This window comes from Nomascus leucogenys, chromosome 17, assembly GCF_006542625.1.
Source record: "Nomascus leucogenys isolate Asia chromosome 17, Asia_NLE_v1, whole genome shotgun sequence".
Taxonomy (NCBI): Eukaryota; Metazoa; Chordata; class Mammalia; order Primates; family Hylobatidae; genus Nomascus; species Nomascus leucogenys.
In genome coordinates this window covers 93,674,313-93,690,578 of record NC_044397.1, presented here as the reverse complement: position 1 = coordinate 93,690,578, position 16,266 = coordinate 93,674,313, and the positions used below count along the sequence as shown (strand labels likewise).

General features: G+C 59.4%; 2 protein-coding genes and 1 pseudogene across 8 annotated transcripts in view; 1 reads left to right on the top strand and 2 right to left on the bottom strand.

The window, feature by feature from the left end:
- The first annotated feature begins 299 nt into the window (after positions 1–299).
- On the top strand, positions 300–3,075 carry IZUMO4 (IZUMO family member 4). Of its 6 annotated transcripts, none has more exons than XM_030795933.1 (10): positions 300–676; positions 766–846; positions 940–1,011; positions 1,444–1,470; positions 1,565–1,640; positions 1,804–1,851; positions 1,953–1,967; positions 2,306–2,323; positions 2,508–2,522; positions 2,758–3,075. In XM_030795933.1, exons 1-10 carry the CDS (start codon positions 460–462, stop codon positions 2,846–2,848), a joined length of 660 nt encoding a protein of 219 aa, XP_030651793.1. In that variant the 5' UTR covers positions 300–459; the 3' UTR covers positions 2,849–3,075. The 6 variants fall into 6 exon arrangements, 5 of the variants coding, with proteins under 5 accessions (XP_030651793.1, XP_030651794.1, XP_030651792.1 ...); XM_030795934.1 differs by having other exon boundaries at positions 361–676; positions 2,469–2,522; XM_030795932.1 differs by lacking the exon at positions 1,444–1,470 and having other exon boundaries at positions 361–676.
- A 1,491-nt stretch (positions 3,076–4,566) lies between these two features.
- The window catches only part of AP3D1 (adaptor related protein complex 3 subunit delta 1), a 48,916-nt gene continuing 37,216 nt past the window's right edge, over positions 4,567–16,266 (bottom strand). The window contains exons 24-32 of the mRNA XM_030795889.1: positions 15,940–16,047; positions 14,458–14,607; positions 14,065–14,112; positions 13,491–13,680; positions 12,920–13,008; positions 12,657–12,742; positions 11,872–11,993; positions 11,473–11,552; positions 4,567–5,844 (exon numbers count right to left, since the gene is read on the bottom strand). Coding sequence (XP_030651749.1) covers positions 5,749–5,844; positions 11,473–11,552; positions 11,872–11,993; positions 12,657–12,742; positions 12,920–13,008; positions 13,491–13,680; positions 14,065–14,112; positions 14,458–14,607; positions 15,940–16,047 — 969 coding nt within the window. The 3' untranslated portion in view covers positions 4,567–5,748. The remainder of the gene's footprint in view (positions 5,845–11,472; positions 11,553–11,871; positions 11,994–12,656; positions 12,743–12,919; positions 13,009–13,490; positions 13,681–14,064; positions 14,113–14,457; positions 14,608–15,939; positions 16,048–16,266) is intronic.
- LOC105739077 lies at positions 4,569–5,448 on the bottom strand (annotated as a pseudogene). The gene has a single exon (XR_001114938.2). The product of XR_001114938.2 is annotated as an uncharacterized LOC105739077 (transcript).

Genomic DNA, 16,266 nt, shown 5'->3' with positions numbered 1-16,266 from the left:
GGCGAAGGCGCACGGAGCCAAGTTCCGGGCAGCAGCCCTGGGACATCCTGAACCGGGCCGGGAGGAGGTCTCCGTTGCCTAGCTACTGGGGCCGCGGCCTGCGGGCGGAGCCTGCACCGTGGCTGCGACACGGGGCGGGGCCTCAGCGGGAGCCGGCCGAGGAGCGGGCACGGGCCATTGGCGCATGCGTAGGGCGCGGCCTGGGGGCGGGGCCCAGCCAGTGGCGGAGCCTTCTGAGGGGCGGGTCGTGGGCGGGGCCTGGAGGCGGAACCGGCGCCGTCAGTAGTCGGCTGAGGACGGAGGCGGGGCTGGGTCTGGGAGGGGGCGGGACCTGCACTGGTGGGGCGCGGAGGGAGGAGACACGGCCTAGTGCCCGAGTGCGGGCCGTTGGTTGGTGCGCGGCTGAGGGGTGTGGCGCGAGCAGCGCCGTTGGTTGGCCTGCGGCAGGCCGGGACGGGCATGGCCCTGCTGCTGTGCCTGGTGGGACTGACGGCGGCGCTGGCCCACGGCTGTCTGCACTGCCACAGCAACTTCTCCGAGAAGTTCTCCTTCTACCGCAACCATGTGAACTTCAAGTCCTGGTGGGTGGGCGACATCCCAGTGTCAGGGGTGCTGCTCACCGACTGGAGCGACGACACGATGAAGGAGCTGCACCTGGCCATCCCCGCCGAGATCAGTGAGTGCCGGAGCCCAGCCCAGTCCCGACTACCCCCCCAGCGAGACCCCCGGGCAGGCCGGTCACCTGGCTTCTCCTCCTGCCCGCAGCCCGGGAGAAGCTGGACCAAGTGGCGACAGCAGTGTACCAGATGATGGATCAGCTGTACCAGGGGAAGATGTACTTCCCGGGTAAGGGGCGCGAAACCGAGGCGGGGCCCCCCCCCACCTCAGGACACCCCGCCCACCGCCTGAGCCTGACCTTCTCCTGCCTCGACTCCTCAGGGTATTTCCCCAACGAACTGCGAAACATCTTCCGCGAGCAGGTGCACCTCATCCAGAACGCCATCATCGAAAGTGAGCAAATAAGGCTTCAGAGGAGGGAGGTGTTGCCCAGAGCCTCGGAGACCCAGGGGCTTGGCTGAGGCAGGAGTGATGTGAACAGGGCACCTGGCACCGGGCAGCTGGGGAGGAGGGCAGCTCTCCAGGGAGGGACCCAGCCCAGCACCTGAAGGATCAATGCCATCACCCCGCGGGGACCTCCCCTAAGTAGCCCCGAGAGGCTCTGGGTGTATTCCCACCGCCCTCCCCTGAAGTTTGCTCCATCCCACGCTGGGGGTCAACCTGGGGACCCCTTCCCTCCGGGCCATGGACACATATACATGAAAACCAGGTGAGCCTGGGCCCCAGTGGCGAGGGACAGGCCCTGAGGCTTTGGAGGGTTGGGAGGAGGCAGGACTGGGGACAAGGCTGGGCCTGGTAAGATGGCGCTGTCCTGCCCTCACACAGGCCGCATCGACTGTCAGCACCACTGTGGTAAGCGAGGCTCCGTCCAGGCTGAGGGGCGTGCCGGCGGCAGCTTGGGGCCCTGGAGGCCGAGGGGAGCCCTGGCGGCTGTCATGTGTTTCAGGCATCTTCCAGTACGAGACCATCTCCTGCAACAACTGCACAGACTCACATGTCGCCTGCTTTGGCTATAACTGCGAGTAGGGCTCAGGCATCACACCCACCCGTGCCAGGGCCCTGCTGTCCCTGGGGTCCCAGGCTCTCCTTGGAGGGGGTTCCCCGCCTTCCACCTGGCCCTCGTCATCAGGGTAGGGCGGGGCCGGGGGTTCAGGGGCGCACCACTTCCAAGCCTGCGTCCCACAGGTCCTCGGAGCAGTGGGAGTCAGCTGTCCAGGGCCTCCTGAACTACATGTGAGCGGGGTCTTCGGGTGGCAGCAAGCTCACCTGGGCCTGGGAGGGAACACTGGCGACGGCCACTCGGCCTCCTGAGTCCAAACCCACTGTCCTTGTAGACATAACTGGCACAAGTAAGTCCCCTCCTCAAACCGCACACAGGCAGTGTGCATATGTGAGCAGCTCGTGGGTGAGTATGTGTGGGGCACAGGCTGGCTCCCTCAGCTCCCACGTCCTAGAGGGGTTCCTGAGGAGGTGGAACCTCAACCCAGCTCTGCACAGGAGGCGGCTGCAGCCCCTTTCTCCCTCAAAGGTCTTCGATCCTCAGCTGGAGGGGGGCATCCTGCCTAAAGGGTCCCCATAGGGTCTGGTTCCACCCCTGTCCCAGGTCTGTGGTCAGAGCCTGGGAGGGTTCCCTACAATGGTTAAGGGTGCCCCATGGAGGGGCTGACTGCCCCACATTGCCTTTCAGACAGGACACGAGCATGAGGTAAGGCCGCCCTGACCTGGCCTTCAGGGGGAGGGGGTAAAGGGAGAGAGGAGGGGGGCACCGCAGGTGGGGCTCTCCCTATACCTGGGACACCTGCTGGATGTCACCTCTGCAACCACACCCATGTGGTGGTTTTCATGAACGAACCACGCTCCTCCTCCTTCTCCTGGCCTGGGACACACAGAGCCACCCCAGCCTTGTGAGTGACTCAGAGAAGGGAGGCCTCGGGAGAAGGGGTGCTCCTAAGCCAACACCAGCGTGCCATGGCCCCCACACCCTTCTGAAATCCCAGGCACGCGGGTGTCGTGGATGTGGCCACACATAGGACCACACGTCCCAACTGGGAGGAGAGGCCTGGGGCCCCCCAGCAAAGACCCCCAGGGAGGCAGGGGGTGAGGGACGTGGAGAGCTGAGGTAGCCTCATCTCCCCACAGCCTGGTATCGCCGGCCTTAAGGTGTTTGGAGCCCCCACACCTGGCCAACCTGACTTTGGAAGATGCTGCCGAGTGTCTCAAGCAGCACTGACGGCAGCTGGGCCTGCCCCAGGGCAACGTGGGGGCGGGGTCTCGGCTGGACAGCCCCTGCCTGTCCCTCTGGAGCTGGGCTGCTGCTGCCTCAGGACCCCCCCTCCACCCCCGGACAGAGCGGAGCTGGCCAGGGCCGGGAGGCGGGAGGGAGGGAATGGAGGTGGGCTGTGCGCAGGTCCGCAGAGCTGCGGGATGTGATGATTAAAGTCCCTGATGTTTCTCTTTGCAGAAGAGTTCTTGTCGGGGCAGGGGGAAGCCTCTAGGGGCTGGAGGTGGGCTTCTGGGGAGGCCTAAAGGTCCCAGACAGAGCAGGGCAGGTCCTGGCCTCGGGTCCACAGCCATGGGGGACCGACTCGGAGCCACACTCACAGGGCCTCAGGGAGTGTCCCCGGACTCCTAGGTGTGGGGCCGTGGCCCACCTGAGCGCACATGGGTAGGCTCACGCAAGCCCACAGAGCACCTGGGTTCTTCCACCCAAAGCGAGGCCACAGCGTGGTTGAGACCAGGGCCAGCACTAGTGCGTTTAGGTGTTGCGGTCACGTACGTCAGACCCGAGCCAAGGAACACAGGAACTGTGGGCTGTCTCATCTGTGGCAGTGACAGGCGTGGCATAATGGCCAGAGTCGGGGCCACGACTGCCTGACCCTGGCTGATGGAGCCTGACACACAGGAGGGAGGGACTCGTGTTCCATCTGTGCGGCGGTGCAGCTCCAAGTCCCATTCTCACTCGGGCGACCTCAGCCCAGCGGTCTCCTTGCTTCCTGCCGGTCTCTTTGCTTCCTCGAGCGTCCCTTTGCTCCGGCATTGGGGCGGCTGCAGAACACTGGCGAGAACATCCTCGAGCACACTGTTGCTGCCTCCATGGGTTCCATGCACTGTCTTGTGGCTGCCTCAGGCTCCCGTCACGGGAGGGGTGCCTGGGCACATTTGCTGAGGTCAGGAGCGGCGTGTGGGAAGGTGACCCAGCGCCTCCTAGGCTCCGTGGGCCATGGGAGCCACACGCATGTCGGGGGAGAACGTGGTAGTGGCCACTGGGGACAGCGTCAGGAGTGATGGTGCCGGGTCCTGGCTGTGAAGGATGCTTCTTCTGAGGCCGGCGAGCGTGTTTAGATAACAAGAGGCTCGCGGCAGGTGCTTTCAAGGCATGGTCTTCTAGAAAGGATGCTGGTGTGGGCCGGGGCTGGGGTCCCGTCTGTGCTGCTCTGAGCCCCCTGCCACCCAACGCCCGCCACCATGGCCGCGTCTTGGGTTAGAGTGGACAGGGGCTTCCCTTCACTGACCCAGCGTCACCTTGCTCAAGGCTCCCGTCTTCAAGGTGTCAGGCTGGTGAAAAGGAGGCAAATTCACCTGGGGGCAGGGTGGCTGCTCTTCCACACTTCTCAATTCTGGATCTGCCCCTGCCCCGGGGGGCTCCTGGGGAAGGGGAGGGAGAGCGGGCACCTGCTCCCCTGCATGGCCTTGGGTGGAGATGCTGGGGACTGAGGCCACCATGGGGTGGGGGATTCCCTGGCCTGTGACTGCCCGAGCCCCAGGCCTGGATGGTGCTGGGGACCGAGGCCACCTCCCAGGGGCCCATGAGCTGAGGCGCAGAGGCTCCAGTCCCGCAGCGCCGCATGACCCAGGGAGGCTCCAGTCCCGCAGCGCCGCATGACCCAGGGAGGCTCCAGTCCTGCAGCGCCGCATGACCCAGGCCAGGCAGAAGACCCCATGTGGAAATGCCTGTTTTACAACTTTATTGGATCATCTTGACACAAAATCATGACAGCAGCGTGATATGTCTCTCTCTTCTTCATACGGGAATGTCGATAGCAAATTCTTATGTAACACATCATACAATTTCAAATCCTAGAATCACTGCATGGGATTCTGTAATAGATTACATGCTAAAGTGACAGTTTTCATCAAAAGGAAAAGATAAAATGTCATTATCTCTGAAGAAGGGTCAGTCCTGTGCCCACGCTGGCCATGGGGTGTGAGAGGAGTCTCCTTGCCCTGCCTGGTGGGGGCTCTGCTTGTGAGGTGGCTCTCACAGGTCCTGCCCAAGGGCACTGGGCACACTCCTTCAACACAGGAGAACAGCCCGGGTCCGGTGCTTCCAGGTCCTGCCCGGGCCTTCCTAAGGGTGCTGGGAAACCTTGGTGCGCACAGTGGCAAGCAGGGGATGCGACCACACACCCCCACCCCAAACCCAAGCCTGCCGAGATGCACTTCTGCTGACCAGGAAGAATGGTGGCAGAGAGACCTCATCCCATCCCGTCCATGGTTCTGACCGCAACCTCTCTTTGGCGTCCCTGGCCCTGCCGCGCCCACAGCCTGGCTGGCACGTGGCCTGGGATCCCAGGACCCAGCCACCAGCCCACGAGCACACTGACGATGGACAACGCCTGGCAAGACCGCTTTCCCACTGTGGGTTCTGGGAGAGAAAACCTTGGCGACAGCGGCCCTTCCTTCCCCTTCCCCAGACGCCACCGTCAGGACCTTTGGGTCAAAAGCAGGCAACCCCAGAGGAGGCCACGTCAGCCCCACCCTGTCCACCAAGTACCCCTCACGTGGTGCCCATCAGGCCCTGGCCCAGGACAGGAGCCCCTGAAGCCACATTCAAGGACTCAGCCCCCAGCACGGGGCAGGGCACAGACCCAGGTGGGGGAGTCCCTTGCTGGTTTGGGGACGAGAAGGGGACTTCTTGCCGAAGAGAGTGGGAAGAGTCACAGTAAAAAAGGATGGTCAGATAATTCAACGCAACATATGACCTCGGATGTCTACACGGCGGACAACATGGAGTTAAATTAACACTCAGGCTTGGGTACAGTACACACAACCGAGGAGAGGCAAGACACGTCAGGGCTGCGGTCCCTGGGCGCGTGCTCCGCGAGGTGGTGCGGGGCTCGCAGGCAGCTCTCAACACTTGGCCAGCGTCGCCTTCATCTCTTCTAACAAGCTGCTCAGTAGCGTGGAGTCACTGCACTTCCCGTCGACTGAAACGGAGTTCTCACCCTGTGTAAGGAAAAAGATTGATATTTTTAAAAGTATGTGCAGGGGCCAGGCACGGTGGCTCAAGTCTGTAATCCCAGCATTTTGGGAGGCCAAGGTGGGTGGATCACCTGAGGTCAGGAGTTCGAAACCAGCCTGGTCAACATGGTGAAACCGTCTCTACTAAAAACACAAAAAATGGCCGGGTACGGTGGCTCACGCCTGTAATCCCAGCACTTTGGGAGGCTGAGGCGGGCAGATCACGAGGTCAGGAGATCAAGACCATCCTGGCTAACACGATGAAACCCCATCTCTACTAAAAAATACGAAAAATTAGCCAGGTGTTGTGGCGGGCGCCTGTAGTCCCAGCTACTTGGGAGGCTGAGGCAGGAGAATAGCGTGAACCTGGGAGGTGGACCTTGCAGTGAGCCGAGATCACGCCACTGCACTCCAGCCTGGCGGACAGAGTGAGACTGTCTCAAATAAATAAATAAATAAATAAATAAATAAATAAATAAAATAAAATAAATAAAAATAAAAAATTTGCCGGGCATGGTGGCAGGACACCTGTAATCCCAGCTACTTGGGAGGCTGAAGCAGGAGACTCTCTTGAACCCAGCGGGTGGAGTTTGTATGTGAGCTGAGATCATTCCACCACACTCCAGCCTGGGCAACAAGAGCAAAACTCCATCTCAAAAATAAATAAAAGTACATGCAGGCCAGGCCGGGTGGCTCATGCCTGTGGTCCCAGCTATGCGGGAGGCTGAGGCGGGAGGATCGCTTGAGCCCTGGAGGTTGAAGTTGCAGTGAGCCATGTTTGCACCACTGCACTCCAGCCTGGGCGATAAGAGTGAGATTCTACCTCAAAAAAATTAAAAAACAAACAAAGAAACAAAAATACTAAGTGCAAATATTGCCTCACAGCTATATGTGTTGTCCTTTTAATTTTGCGAATTTGTTAATTATTAAAAAAAAAATGGAAAGGGCTCGGGTGAGGGAGCGGTTCATGGCACCTGGGTCTCCGGTGGGAGGGGCTCCGGCCTACACAGAAGTGGGAGCCGGCACCTGAGGGCCCTGAGGCAGCCAGAGACAGCCGGGGACAAAGACCAGAATCCGAAGAGCTCCTGAGCTAGCAGACAGTTGAGCACTGTCTGTCCTTCCACCCTCCTGCCACTGGGCCCCAGAAGCGACTGTGGAAGAAGCCAGCGGAGTGGGGTAACCAGAGCCCCCAGAGAGGGAGGTGCGTGGGGAAAGCCACCCCGTGAAGCTGCTCACGATCTGCTAGGCTCACCCCATGCTGCGGATCCTTTCCCAAAGAGCAACCAAAGGCACTGAGTCCAGAGGCCGCTGCCGGGTGCCAAGGCCAGGGACAAGAGGCAGCACCGAGAGGAGGGCTGGGCAGGTGGTGGTGCGCTTGGGGCCACAGTTCCCACAGGGCAGGGGGGACTCGCAGCTGGGAACTGACCACCCACGTCCTCCAGAGGATGGAACAAGGCCCAGAGGCTCACAGGACTCCACGGAAAATGACCAGGAGAATCCACTCATACAGAGAGGCCCTCGGCAGACCCCAGTGCCAAGAACCCAGCGCCAAGGCACCAACACCAAGACACCAGTGCCAAGGCACTAATGGCAAGGCCGTCAGTAGACCCCAATGCCAAGATCACATCACCCAGATGCCAACACCAAGGCACCAATGCCAAGGCCATCGGCAGACCAAACACCAAGGCACCAACACCCAGACCCTAATGCTGAAGCACCAATGCCAAGACCCCAGCGCCAAGACCCCAACACCAAGGCCGTGAGCAGATACCAACACCAAGACACCAACACCCAGACCCCAACGCCAAGACACCAACACTCAGACCCCAACACCCAGACTCCAACACCCAGACCCCAACGCCAAGGCACCAACACTCAGACCCCAACACCAAGGCACCAATGCCAAGGCCATTGGCAGAAACCAACATGAAGACCCCAACGTGCAGACCCCAACACCAAGGCCGTCAGCGCACCAAGATGGACGGACACTAGGACTCTCTGACACAAGTGTTTTTTTTTTTTTTTTGGAGTCTCACTCTGTTGCCCAGGCTGGAGTGCACAGTGGCACAATCAGGGCTCACTGTAGCCTTGAACTCCTGGGCTCAAGAGATCCTCCCACCCCAGCCTCCCAAGTAGCAGGGACTACAGGCTCACTGTACTAATTTCTTAGTACTGGCTAATTTTTTAAAATTTTTGTAGACCTGGGGTCTTGCCATGTTCCCAGGCTGGTCTTGACCTCCAGGGCTCAAGTGATCCTCCTGCCTCAGCCTCCCAAGTAGCTGGGACAACAGTTACACACCACCATGCCCAGCTGGCCTAAGCTTTAAAGTAGCTGTTAGGAAAATGCTCCAACAGATCACCAGGGCATCAGCAAAGACATGGAAGATATAAGAAGGGCCCAGTGGGAATTTCAGACCTGAAAAATAGACCCTCCCTGTGTGGGCTCAACAGCAGAACAGCTAGGACGAGGCAGAGTGGTGAGCTTGGCAGGAGAGCAATGTGTTCAGATGGGTTCAGCCTGAACACCAAGGCCGTGAGCAGGCCCCCCAAAATCTGGGGGGGTGTGAGGGGCAGCAGCCCAGGCTGGGGAGGTATTGGGAGCAGGCCCCCCAAAATCTGGCCATAAATTGACCCCAAAACTGGCCATAAACAAAATCTCTGCAGCACTGTAACATGTTCATAATGGCCCTAACGCCCACGCTGGAAGGTTGTGGGTTGACAGGAATGAGGGCAAGGAACACCTGGCTGGCCCAGGGCGGAAAACCACTTAAAGGCATTCTTAAGCCACAAACAATAGCATGAGCGAGCTGTGTCTTAAGGGCGTGTTCCTGCTGCAGTTAACTAGCCCAATCTATTCCTTTAATTTGGCCCATCCGTTCGTTTCCCGTAAGGGATACTTTTAGTTAATTTAATATTTATAGAAACAATGCTAATGACTGGCTTGCTGTTAATAAATATGTGGGTAAATCTCTGTTCAGGGCTCTCAGCTCTGAAGACTGTGAGATCCCTGATTTCCCACTTCACACCTCTGTATTTCTGTGTGTGTGTCTTTAATTCTTCTAGCACCACTGGGTTAGGGTCTCCCCAACCGAGAGCTGGTCTCGGCAGGGAGGAAGCATGCAGCACCCAAAAAGCAGCAACAGATCAGCTCCAGCCACCTCAGGCCCAGCAGAATGGCTGCCATCAGCCAGGTGCGGGGGCTCATGCCTCTAATACTAGCACTTTGGGAGTCTGAGGCGGGCGGATCAGGAGTTTGAGACCCGCCTGACCAACATGGTGAAACCCCGGAAACCCCATCTCTACTAAGAAGACAAAAAGATTATCCAGGCGTGGTGGTGGGCACCTGTAATCCCAGCTTCTCAGGAGGCTGAGGCAGGAGAATCGCTTGAACCCGGGAGGAGCTTGCAGTGAGCTGAGATCGCACCACTGCACTCCAGCCTGGGCGACAGAGTGAGACTCCACCTCAAAAAAAAAGAATGGCTGCTGTCAGCACGACGACGACAGGTGAAGAAACAGGGCCTCCTGCATGGCAGCAGGTGGGAAACACAGTGCAGCACTGAGGAATACAGTCTGGCAGCTCCTCAAAACCTCAAACATGGAATTACCACAGGACCCAGCAATCACATTCCCAGGCGTATATTCAAAACAAATGGGCTCACTCCTGCAATCCCAGCACTTTGGGAGGCCGAGGCAGGCAGATCACCTGAGGTCAGGAGTTCCAGATCAGTCTGGCCAACCTGGCAAAACCCCATCTCTACTAAAAATACAAAAATTAGTGGGGCGAGGTGGCGCGTGCCTGTAATCCCAGCTACTCAGGAGGCTGAGGCAGGAGAATTGCTTGAACCTGGGAGGCAGAGGTTGTGGTGAGCCCTTGCTCCAGGGCACTCTAGCCTGGGCAACAGAACAAGACTGTTTCCAAAACAAATACAAAAACAAAAAAATAAAAAAAACAAAAGTACTGAAGGCAGGGACTCAAACAGTTATTTGTTTAACAGCAATGTTGATAGCAGCACAATTCACAACAGCCAGAAGGTGGGAGCAGCGATGGATGAGTGGACACACAGCATGGTCCATCCGCACAACAAAATATGATTCTGCCGTGAAAAGGAAGGGAATCCTGACAGAGGCTGCAATGTGGATGCACCTTGAGGACATGAGGCGGAATAAGAGCAGCCAGACACAGGATACATTCCGTGTGATTCCACTCCTAGGAGGTCCCTAGAGTCATCAGATTCACAGACACAAAGTAGGATACGGGGTGCCAGGGGCTGGGGAGGCGACAGGGAGTGAGTGTTTCATGGGAGGCAGTGAGCCAGGAGAAAACTGGAACATTAGGAATTTAAAGAACAGCAATGACAGGCCGGGCACAGTGGCTCACACCTGTAATCCCAGCACTTTGGGAGGCCAAGGTGGGCGGATCACGTGGTCAGAAGATTGAGACCATCCTGGCTAACATGGTGAAACCCTGTCTCTACTAAAAATAAAAAAAACTAGCCAAGCGTGGTGGCGGGCACCTGTAGTCCCAGCTACTCGGGAGGCTGAGGCAGGAGAATGGCGTGAACCCGGGAGGTGGAGCTTGCAGTGAGCCGAGATTGTGCCACTGCACTCCAGCCTGGGCGACAGAGCGAGACTCCGTCTCAAAAAAAAAAAAAAAAAAAAAAAAAAAAAAAGAAAAGTGCAATAAAATGGATAAACCTCTACCCAGGAGAACCAGGAAAAAGAGACACAAACCGTGACCATCAGAAGTGAAAGGGACCCAGGATCATCACAAGGAGGAGCGAGAATACGGCACGCACCGCTACGCACATCAACTCAGTGACTGATGATTCCTCACGCTAATTCTTTGCAAAGTACAAACCACCAAACTCACCCAAGATGAACGGTAACTTGGGGCTTCCTACAACTGTTAAAACAAAAAACTGAGTTTGTAGCTAAAAGCCTGCAGAAAAGGAACTCCCCAGGCCCGATGGTTTTCTGGTGAATTCTGTATACACATTTCCTTCTAAGGAAGAAATGCCACTCATCATCACACACAGTCTGTCCCAAAACAGAGAGGACGCACTCTTCTGCGCGTCTAATGAGGCCACTGGATGACAAAACCAAAGAAGGCACCAGAAAAGAAAACTAAAAACCCAACTCCTCATATATAGACACGAAAGCCCTCAACAAAATATTCACACACTGCGTTCGGCAGTCGACACACTGCGAAGACAACCACCCTGCAGTACTCGGGACAGGGTGGCCCAGCGCGGAGGGAGCGAGGAGTCATTCTAGAAGAGCGGCAGTGAGAGGTGGAGAGTCCGACCCCAGGGTCGTGGCTGCCTTGTGCACAGGGGTGGGGTGGGGGGCAGGAGTGCAGTGGGAGTGGGGCCCCCGGAGCCACGTGTCAGCCTGGGGTGAGCAGCGCAGCAGGAGGCGGAAGCCCCGTCTTGCTGAGGGAGAGTCTGCGCTGCTGAATGGGGCTGGCACAGGTGAGGGGCTCATGGCTGCAGTGCTGCCATCGCTGTCTTTGAAACCTCGAAGTCCCAAAGCTCGCCCCTGGGGATGAAGGCCTGGGCATGACCCCAGGAGAGGCAGCAGGAGCCAGGGTGTGTACAGCGGCCCGAGGCTCACCTTTTTCACCAGGAGGCAGACGTGGTGGCCCTGGATGGAGCGGCTGTACATGGAGGCGCAGGAGTCCACTCGCTCCACAACTGCAACAGAGCAGGCGGGGTTAGGCTTCCTAGACACTGCATGGCTGCAGCCCCAACCCCAGAGCAGGGGCCACCTTCCTGGGCTGCCCTTGGCCACAGGTTCAGGAGGCCTGTAGGAGCAGGGTGTGGTCCTGGGAGGCCTGGGGTGTGGGGAATGCAGCCCCCGCACCAGCTCCCAGGCCTCGGGGCCACCAGCCACCCGGGATCCCAAAGGGAGTCAGTCTGGATGCGAGGGCCACAGGCCTGGCTCCAACAGGAAGGGACGGCTGCGGCGTGCGTGAAAGCCCCGTGCAATCCATCAGCCCCTCACTCTCCTTACCAGAAAAATGGTGGTGAAAACAGATCTTCGCCAGAAGATTCTGGAAGGACATCCGAATGCCATCGACTTTGACTGAGCTCATGCTCAAGTCCCCAGACTCCAGCAACTTAGCAAAGGCGTCACTGTGGGAGGGACAGGGAGGCTGACTGCGGTGGGGCCGGGATCCTCAGGCTCCCTGGCACAGAAACCAACAAAACCTGCCACGCATGCTGTGCCTGGACACCGTCCTGTGTGTCTGGGCCGGGAGGTCTTGGGGGTCCTGGAAGATGTGGCTTATTTTCACGTGTGGAAGCCCTCACACCCAGAAACTGACAATGACTTGTCTTTAAAGAGGTCACAGAGGTGCCTAAAGCCATAGGGTGGACCCTCCTCCAACAAGGACGGATGTCCTGTAGGAAGGGACTAGGGGGGATAGGTTAGGATGCAGGCACGCAGAGGACAGCCTATGAGGACTCAGGGGGCAGGGGGTGCCACATGCCAAGCCGTGCCGAGAAGAGGCCTCAGGAGGAGCCTGCCCTGCTGGCTCCTTGGTCTCACCCCTCCAGCCTTCAGGACTTCCAGGAGCCAGGGCCTCTATGGGTGACGCTGCCCGGCCTGTGGCTTCAACTACACAGCCCCAGCTGGCGCAGACACCAGGCAGCCTGGCCTGCACCAGCCACAAGCCAGCGCCTCCAAATCCGTCTCTAAAGTCCTGCCCAGAAGCCTGTCCCCAGGGCACAGGTGTCTGCAAGGTAGAGGGGAGGCGGAGGGGGTGCGGGACACAGGGGTGTGGGCCTGGGCCCCACCTGTAGCAGGGTGTGGTGATCAAGTAGGAACTGCAGCTGAAGTGCAGCCTGAAGTCCAGCTTCTCGTGGGTCGCACCCTCATCATTCTGCAGTGGAGTGAAGGTGGTGCAGTTGAGTGGGGAGTCGGGCCCAGCTCAGGGCTCAGGGCTCCCCAGGCAGGTGGCCCGCTTCCCCTAGGGACACCTGGACACCCACTGGGATGGGGCAGGAAGAGCCCCTGCCTGTAGAGTCGGCTCCCCAACGCCGAGTGGAGCCCTGCATACCTTGGCAATGAAGGACAGGGTCCCCTTGAGCTTCTGCGCCGTGACGATGCTCTGGATGGTGAACACATACTGGGCTTCGTTGGAGACGCCTGGCGGGGGCGAGAGGGAGTGGGGCCTGAGACGCAGCGGGGGCTCAGCATGGGTGGGGCCTCCAGGTCTGTCCTCAGCCCCAAGTCCTCTGTGGCTGATTAGGAAACTGAGCTCAGCCCCCAGGGGAGCACCAGGGGACGGGAGCAGAAACAAGAGGCTACTGGGGTCCCTAATTTGGCCTGCACCTGGTCCCATCCCTGTTTCAGAGGGCAGACTTGGCCACTGGAACCGTGGAACCCAGAAAGGCCCCAGAATCCAGCCCCCAGCCCAACCCTTGGGACTCTAGCCAGGTCCATCCGAGGCCATCACGCTTCTCAGAGAGCTGTGGCGAGACCCTGACACTCAGGAGGCACTGAGGTGCAGCCTGGGGACCAAGGGGACATGGGGAGGAAGCAACAAGAATCTGCGGATCTGGGCAGTCACCAGCTGCCACTGCGCTCCCGCAGCCCCCAGGAGAGGCCGTGAGTGGGGCAGGGCTCACCTGGGGGCAGCTGGAAAGGCACGGGGACGCCGTCGTGGACAGAGGAGCCCTGCGGCCGGGCCATCCTGGCATTGAGTGAGTCCAGCACGCTCAGCTCCATGCCCTTGAGGATGCTGCTGCTCCGGTTCTCCAGCACGATGGCCACGGTGACCTGGCTGTCCTCCTGCAGACTGCCCCGGATGTCACAAGTCTGCAGGGCATGGCCAGTGTTAGCAGGGCAAGCGGGCCCGCCGCAGGGAACAGGCACAGCCACCTCTTAATGACCACAGAGGCAGCAGGGGTCCCACAGGCACAGGAAGGCATGGAGAGGGGCGCCCCCCAGCTGCAGCCTGAGCGCCTCCTATGGCTGCTCTTTGAGTGCATGGCAGGGACCCTCCTGCCAGCCCGAGTCTCAGGGCATGTCTCCAACCTTACCCCAAGCCAGAGGTGCTGCCCAAGCAATGCCCCTGCCAGGGATCACAGGCCCTGGGTACACCAACATCCGGGAGCTGTGGGGGCTGCCCGGGTTCTGCGCAATCCCATGCCAAAGTGTGTGGGCCGGCCTGCCCTGCCCCAGGGAGCGGCTGCCACTCACCATTTTAACATAGGAATTTTCAGCGAGGAGGGAGTAGCTGGACTCAGGCTGGAAAGAGAAAAGGCGCATCAGCCTCGGGGCCCAGAGCTCTGTCCCAACGAAGACTCCAGTGCGGCCCAATACCCCAGGTCGAATACCACGACTCCAAGAACGCTTGGGGCAAGGGGCTTCAAAGGGGCCGATGAGGGATCCCCAGCTCCCAGGACCACACAGCCCACCACGGGGGTGCCGAATGTGGGGCTGCGGGCCGGGGCCAGGCCCCTGCCCCCACCAGGCTCAGCTTCTTCTCGAATCTGCTCAGTTCTCTCCCGCATGGAGGCCGCAGGAGTGGGGAGCAGCCCGTAGCCCTCCAGGAACCCTGGCACGGGGCGGGGGCGCTGAAGTACCCCTCACCGGGAGCTGCTCCTCCTCTGGTGCGCCGTTCTGCACCGGCTCCCCCGCCGCCTCCTCGCTGCCTGGAGGCTGCTTCTTGGACTTCTTCTTGCCTTTGATCCGCTCCTCCTTCTCCTTCTTGTGCTTTTTCTTCTTATGCTTGGGAGATTTCTGGAGCAAGAGGAGGATCAGGTTCAGTTCCCAGGCTGCTCCAGCACGCCCCCCTCACAACGCGAGGTCAGGGCCACAGGCCAGGCTGCTCAGGCTGAGGGTCCCACGTGCCTGGGTGGGATGGCACGACCAGCCACACCTCAGGCCTACCGGGATGAGCTCAGGCCAGACCTGGCCCAGCGGCGGCTGGGGCCGTCCCTGGTTGGTGGCAAGTGCCAAAGCAGCTCAGGGAACGGTCCCTGCCGGCCAGGGAGCCACAAAGGGCAAACCCGTGAGGACACCACACTTGATGCAGCAACCCCACGCCCATGTACACACCCGAGAGGGAACACACACATCCACGCACACTGTGCAAATGTTCAAAGCAGCACGCTGTGTCACCACAAAGTGGAAAAGGCCCAAGTGGCTATCAACAGATGAGTGGGTCAGCACAGTGTGGCCCATCCGCGGAGGAACGGGGCCGGCAGAGGGTGGCCTGTCCACACACTGGAACATGACCCGGCCACCAACAGGAACCAGGCTCTGACCCAAGGCATAGTGTGGATGCACCCTGAGGACATTACACTCAGTGAGACGCCACACACAAAAGACCACACAGTGTATGACCCCATTTCTATGAAATGTCCAGGACACACTGATCCACAGAGACACGAAGGGGATGCATGGGTGCCAGGGCTGGGAAGGGAACGAGAAGTAACGGCTGATGGGAATGGAGCTTCTTTAGGGGTGATGGAAAGTTCTGGAACTAGACAGAAGTGATGATGGTTGCACAACTCTGTGAATATACGGAAAACCACTGTATACATACTTCAAATGAATAAACTCTAGACTTATGAACCATGTGTGAATAAGGAGGTTATTAAAAAAACAAAAGACCGGCGGCCGGGCGCGGTGGCTCACTCCTGTAATCCCAGCACTTTGGGAGGCTGAGGTGGGCGGATCACGAGGTCAGGAGATCGAGACCACGGTGAAACCCCGTCTCTACTAAAAATACAAAAAATTAGCCGGGCGCAGTGGGGGCGCCTGTAGTCCCAGCTACTCGGGAGGCTGAGGCAGGAGAATGGCATGAACCCAGGAAGCGGAGCTTGCAGTGAGCCGAGATCGCACCACTGCACTCCAGCCTGGGCGACAGAGCGAGACTCCGTCTCAAAAACAAACAAAAACCAAAAAACAAAAGACCACAACCACAACAAAAGGCCCGTGAGAACGCCAACGCAAAGGCGAGAGCAGGGCTGCGCTGGGACCTGGGTGGCAGAAGCTGTGTCCGGCCCCACGTTGGGGTGCTGGGGCTCATGCCGCCCTCCACAGCCCCCGGGGGAGTGACAGCCTCACCTTGTCCTGGTCTTGCCCCTCAGCGTCGTCCTCCTCGCCCTGCGCCTCCGTCTTGGCGTCCTCATACTCGTCCTTCGGGGCAGTGACAGCGCTCACACTGAGCTCCTCCTGCAGGGAGCCAGGGCTCAGGGCTCACGCTGGGCAATGAGGGGCCCCACTCCACTGCACCCCAGGCAGCCTCCATGCCGCACACCCTCAGCTGGCCCTCACGCCCGCCTGAGAGGCCACAGCGCCCTCTGAGTGACAGGCAGCCTGTGGGCACAGAGGCCCTGGCTGTCCTCCCATTCCCCTGGCCCCTGTTTGGCCCACTGGGACCCAGGAGCGTGA